Source organism: Typha angustifolia, chromosome 15, assembly GCF_048772165.1.
Source record: "Typha angustifolia cultivar Huaian chromosome 15, ASM4877216v1, whole genome shotgun sequence".
NCBI lineage: Eukaryota > Viridiplantae > Streptophyta > Magnoliopsida > Poales > Typhaceae > Typha > Typha angustifolia.
Window position 1 is genome coordinate 19,390,369 of NC_133253.1, and position 6,047 is coordinate 19,396,415.

General features: G+C 38.2%; 1 protein-coding gene across 1 annotated transcript; it reads right to left on the reverse strand.

Moving 5' to 3' along the window:
• Positions 1-2,627: 2,627 nt before the first annotated feature.
• Positions 2,628-5,368, reverse strand: LOC140779971 (trimethyltridecatetraene synthase-like). Its single transcript, XM_073125339.1, has 2 exons — positions 4,335-5,368; positions 2,628-3,477 (listed from the first exon to the last, which is right to left on the reverse strand). The coding sequence occupies exons 1-2, from the start codon at positions 5,241-5,243 to the stop codon at positions 2,845-2,847; spliced, it is 1,542 nt and encodes a 513-aa protein (XP_072981440.1). The 5' UTR covers positions 5,244-5,368; the 3' UTR covers positions 2,628-2,844.
• Positions 5,369-6,047: the final 679 nt, after the last annotated feature.

The following is a 6,047-nucleotide window of genomic DNA, read 5'->3' on the forward strand; positions in this document are numbered from 1 at the left end:
ACACTAAGATGACATATTAGCTAATTTAAAATAACTAATATAATAATATATATTATATTATTATTTTAATATATACTGAGTCGGATGTGTTAGAGTATACCGAGCACTTAGCTCCATTATTGGAAGGCTCCAAATGTGGAGTCACGAAAATTTTAAAATATTAGAGAGAGAGAGAGAGAGAGAGCACGATGTTTAAACCGAGCTCCATTGAGGGATTGAAAGGGAGATTGGATGGGAGGAAGATAAAATGTTATAGTTTGGTGTGAAAGAGTAAACGTATGTGCTACAATAATTTGCATTCTGTTGGGCGATAACTAGTAATTAACAAATGACACCTACTAATCTTGGTGTTTGCTTCTTTCATCACCTACTGTATACAGAAGAAAAGAGTATCGATATTAATTTTATCGGTTTTTTTTTCTTTGATGCCCTCCTATTACATTTAAATATTAGTTATGAACTGGAAAGTTAATTGTTAACTGACTTATTAAGGGCTCATAGAGAACGTATAATTCTTACTCCTTAAATTGAGTACAAGGCAATAATTAATGCACGGATCGATTAAGACCCGAATGGTTCAATACTCAATATGCAACGACTCTCAATTGTATTCTACTATTAATTAAAACGAGTGCACTAGGTTGGCTTTTTAATATAAAAGCGCGAAGTCTACTATTAAAATTAAAGCCGGTAGAGACCAGAGAGACGAAAGATGAGTTTATAGTCTTATAGAGGGATAGGATATTGTGTTTCTTGATATATTATGTTGCTGCTTGGAACTTTCTCTCTTTAATTTAAAATAGAATACCTAATAATAAAACTTAAAAGATTTGATGTAAAGATGCCTTCTAAATGAACGATTACTTGATCTTTAGTAGAGTTTAAGAACCGGGCTTGGAAAAGAAATTGTGACCCCTTACCAAAACAATAATAATAATAATAATAATAATTATTATTATTATTATTAAAAATTGTATATGTACACATGAGGGGCACATGCCCCACTTCGCCACTCCCATTGGTCTCCCCCTCCCTCTCATCTCCCTCTTTCTACCAAGACAAAATTCCTTTTTTTCTTTATAATTTCTCCGTATTGTTCCCCTCTCTTGGTATGAAATATTTCGTGGACAACTATACTTTGCCGGAGCACCGAGTGACCCTATCAAGATCACAATTGGACTCGATTTCCTTGCCAATTCTCGGCTTCGTCATCGGGCGTTGTCATTAAACACATCATGTCGCCACCACCTTCTCTCCCTCGCCACTTCTCCGCCTACCCTCTAGAGCAACACCCCATGTGGGACCTGTGATGAGCACCTCCTTTGGCATATGAGTTTCTCTTATCTTTCTCCTTTATATTCTTCGTCACACATTGTAACTACTTATTCTTTTAGTTCTAGTAATAGTAGTGAGTTTGGCGATTTTTGGCTCATCAACCGATGTAGGTTTTAGTTCTATTGCAGCCCATCTACTTGTGTTAGTAGTTTTAGTAAGCAATTACTATTATGTCAGTATAGAGTTGACTTAGTAGTTCTTATCTAACTATTGATTGTTATAATTAATACAAAGAACTAAGTAGCATTAAGTCAGATTATTTTTCCTTTTAGGTAGTCTGGGTTATCTTAATTGTTTCATTTATACCATTGGTACTACTATTATTAATCCTGAATATTACATTAGTGATAATCTTACTTCTTTTTTTAAAAGTAAACCGGGAGTTTTCTTTTGTTAAATCTTACATCATTAATTTTAATAGTTATTTCGACCGGAATTGTTATGAATAAATTCTTTCGTCAGATAGTTCCTTTGCTGGTGTTACTACCTTTAGTTTTTCTTATTTTAAATAATTATAGAGAAATTGAGTTCAGATATTAACTTGGGGCTATTAATCAGAATTAACTTACTAATATTTTAGTATTATTATTAGTATTTTAAATCACATAGATATGTGTTATGAACCGGTTTGATCCGATCCGTAATAGTTATAGACTAGATTGAGGACGTGACTTTTAAAAAAAGCTACAGATAATCTAGTCATTGGATCTTCCTGATTTTTAGATATGTTGTCGCCCTTGAAAATAGCTTTTCAACAAATCTAAGATCGCAGGATTTGGATGACTAAATCTTGATAATATAATTGATTTGATAGTTTAAATGATACATATTATGTGTTGTTTATTTAATACATGTGAGCTATTGATATGAATATATTGCATGAACGCATTATTATAATCATGTTAGTATACATATATATCATGTAACATCATTTATTATCATATTTTTGAATTGTAGAGATGTATTTTTGTTGGGCTTTATACTCGTTACCTTTTAGTGAAAATATTTTTGCTCAGGTATTTCTCTGTGTATGAATACGGATTTTGAAGTTTGTTGTGACTTGTGATAATTTAAACTCTATTTAGCTTATTTTATTTATAAAAATATTAAGTTTTATTATATATAAATATTGATCAACAGGTCATATGAAAACCATGTGTATTCTATCAACATGAAAATCACATGTATTAAAGGTGAGTGTTTCAATTAAAGCATTTACGAATTTTTGCATATATAAGGAAAGCGATACTAAATCGGTACTATCTATAGATCAAAGGTTGCTATCGAGCAAATAATTCAGAACCAGGTCTTCCCCGGAAAGCGGATAGATTTGCCCTTCTATATTAGTGACCGCTAATCATTATAACAAGCTCTTATTCCAAGTGTTACATCATAATTCTATATAACTCCCAACTCAACTTATAAGCGACCATCTTATTATAACACACACGCCATTAACTTCTACAATCACACCCCTAGACCAGCAGTACGCAACGACAACCACACATATCACAGCAATTCATAAAGATGACTCGGCAGCTTAGGCTCGACGACGGCCTCGAGCGGTAACTTCCTCGGCGTCGACAGCCCAAAGATCTCCTCCATGCTCAAGTCCTCTACCTTCATCCCATCAGGCAACCTCCACGCGAACCCATGCAGTAGGTTGGCTAAGCTCAGTTGGATCACCTTAAGCCCAAGACTGTAACCAGGGCACATACGCCTTCCTGATCCAAATGGCAACAGCTCAAAGTGCTGTCCCTTGACATCAATCGAGCTGCCTAAGAACCTCTCGGGCCTGAACTCCTCAGGCTTGTCCCAGATCTTGGGGTCACGTCCAATCGTCCAAACACTGACGAGCACCCGGGTCCCGGCGGGAATGTCATAGCCGTCGATGGTGGTGTCTTCGCGGGAGAGGCGGGGGACGAGCAACGGCGCGACGGGGTGCAACCTCATGGTTTCCTTGACGATGGCTTCAATGTAGGGGAGGCGGTGGACTTCCTTCTCCTCCACCCACCTGTCACGGCCGATGACGCGGTCGAGCTCCTCGGTGGCCTTGACGAAGATTTCCGGTTTCTTGAGAAGCTCGGAGATGGCCCATTCCACCGTCACGGCAGAGCTCTCTGTGCCTCCGGCTATCAGATCCTATATATAATAATAAAAAATTAAATGCTACGTTTTTATCTTTCAGCTCATAGTCCTCTCGTAAGTGCAGAATGGCAATCAATTCTCTTAGCGCATCTCCAACAGAGCTTGAAAAGTTCTCGACCAGAGTCTAATATTTAATTATTTTTAATTTATCGAACTATTAAATACTCATTATTTCTATTATTAAATATTAATTTTTTTACTTCTTTTATGTAATATAATTATTTAGTAAGTCCGATATTTATTTTGTATAATATAATTTTAATATGTTAAATTAAAAAATAAATAATATAAAAGTACTTCTAAAATAATTGAATATTAGCCTGATAATTTTAAATAATATATTTTTTATTAAAAAATAATAATACTAAAAAAATCTATGTGTATTATAGTATACCGAGCTCTTGGCTCTACAGCTTTTTCTTATATATGCTCTAAAAGGTTGGGTTATAAGAAAAAAATTAATTATTATAAAATAAAGAATATTTAAAAATATGGCATAACTTTATCACAATATTCAAAAGCTACTTAAATTATGACCAATAAAACACTATATCTTTCGATTATCTTTCAGTGGACTCTCTCGGCCACCTTTCCCATTTATAATTTAATGCATTTTAATATATTTTTTTAGAAAAGAACAGAAAAGAAAACAACGTTTAGATATGACAGTCTGGCCATGTAATAACTTAACATAATAATACAGGGTCATGCAAGGACAATAAGGGAGTTGGATGCATAATTAAAGGTGGGACTAGATGAATGGTAAACTCCAATGGATCCAAAATATATAAAAAAGTTAAAAAATAAAAATAAAAATAAAAATATTACGTACATAGTGAGAATGAACTTACCTGAGTAAAACCTTTGACTCCTTCCCTCTTCAGTTTAATCTCTAAATTAGGGTCATCAGCAAGCTGCAGCAGCACATCCACCATGTCCTTGGCCACGAAATCCTCACCCTCCTTGTAACGCCTCTCATTGTGCTCATCGAGGACGTGCTCAAGAAATCTATCGAACTTGATGCTAAGCCTCTTCATCCTCCTAATATACCCTTGCAGGTCCAAGAAATCCAGCCAAGGAATGGAGTCCCCAATGTTTAACACCCCATTGAGCAAGAACAACTCATCGAGCATCCACTTGAACTCCTCCGGCGACACGATCGACCCCTCCGACTCGTCCAAATACTTCTTCCCCAAGACCATCCTAGTGATAACATTCAGGCTAACGGTGGATAGGTAATCCTTAAGCATCACCTTCCTCCCGGAAGACTCGAACAAGCTGGAGAGAAGCGCCCTGACCTCTTCTTTCCTTATGTACTCGTACGACTCCAGCCTCTTAGCGCTAAAGAGCTCCATGAGGCACATCTTACGCGCCTGGCGCCAGTACGGGCCGTACGGCGACCAGGTGATGTCGGAGAAGTTGTAGGTGGTATACTTGCCGGCGGCGGTCTTGGGGCGGTCGGTGAAGATCAAGTCGTGGGTCTTGAGGAAGAACTTAGCCATGTCGACCGACGAGCCGACGACGACGGGGAAGGAGCCGAACTGGAGCTGGACGAGCGGGCCGTACTTTTGGGAGAGCGCGTGGAGAGAGCGGTGAGGGAGGGAGCCGATGAGGTTAAGGTTTCCGATCACCGGCCATGGCTTCGGGCCGGGTGGAAGGTTATAGCTGCGGCCGCGGCGGCGGCAGTTGGAGAGGGCTTTGAGGAGGAGGATGGAGGCGAGTATGGTGGCTAAGTAGGTGACCCATATCGGTAACTCCATTAATCGTTTCTAATTGGTTGCAATACTAGCAGTAGAAGAGGTGGTGGGAGGATCGAGTAGGGGTGTGGTGGTATTTATTGACGAAGCAATTGAACTTAGAAGAGGTGGTGGGAGGATCGAGTAGGGGTGTGGTGGTATTTATTGACGAAGCAATTGAACTTTCGATCGCGAAATGTCGCATGTAACAGTAAAACCTTGGAGTTGCACGTTGCACGTTTACAGAGGACTTGACCAATTTGCTCCGGAAATGTTCTCGAAACTAGCTAACGAATTAAACGCTTTCACAGGTAATTTCATCTGAGTCCTGACTTGTTTTCCCACTGCTTTGGGTCAATTAGTGTAGTTGTCTGGCAAAAGTTTTCTCGGCACAGTGCCGTCGTTCTCCACGACCAACCGTTTGTTTGTTTGTCTGATCTTTTTTTTTTTTTTACAATAAAAACTTTTTTATTAAAAAAAAAAACATGATCGAAATTTCCTTCTACTAATTGTCGATGGGGATCATATTATATAATCTTTTTAGTGGGCGACTCTTTAATCTTGATGGTCAAAGTCTTGCCCATTCTTTAATCTTGATGGTCAAAGTCTTGTATTCAAACCCAATATATGCTACTTTCAGGTAAGTTCACATGAATTTAAGAAGGAAGTGCTGGGAGAAAAAGGAAGCTTTCGTGAGTTCTTCCATGAAAGTACCTCCGGTCGTCCTCTTTCCGGCCCATTCATCCCATTCATTTATTTCCACTTGCTCCTGTGCAAGTGTGGGGGAAAGCGCATGGGTTAGTAGTTAAGTGTATACGGGTGACTTGG

What these genes read in the sequence shown, in the direction of transcription:
- LOC140779971 (XM_073125339.1), bottom strand. Translation starts at nt 5,243, where the DNA reads ATGGAGTTACCGATATGGGTCACCTACTTAGCCACCATACTCGCCTCC. An exon ending in GAGTCAAAGGTTTTACTCAG is followed by an intron (nt 3,478 to 4,334) that starts GTAAGTTCATTC and finishes TATTATATATAG; the next exon opens with GATCTGATAGCCGGAGGCAC.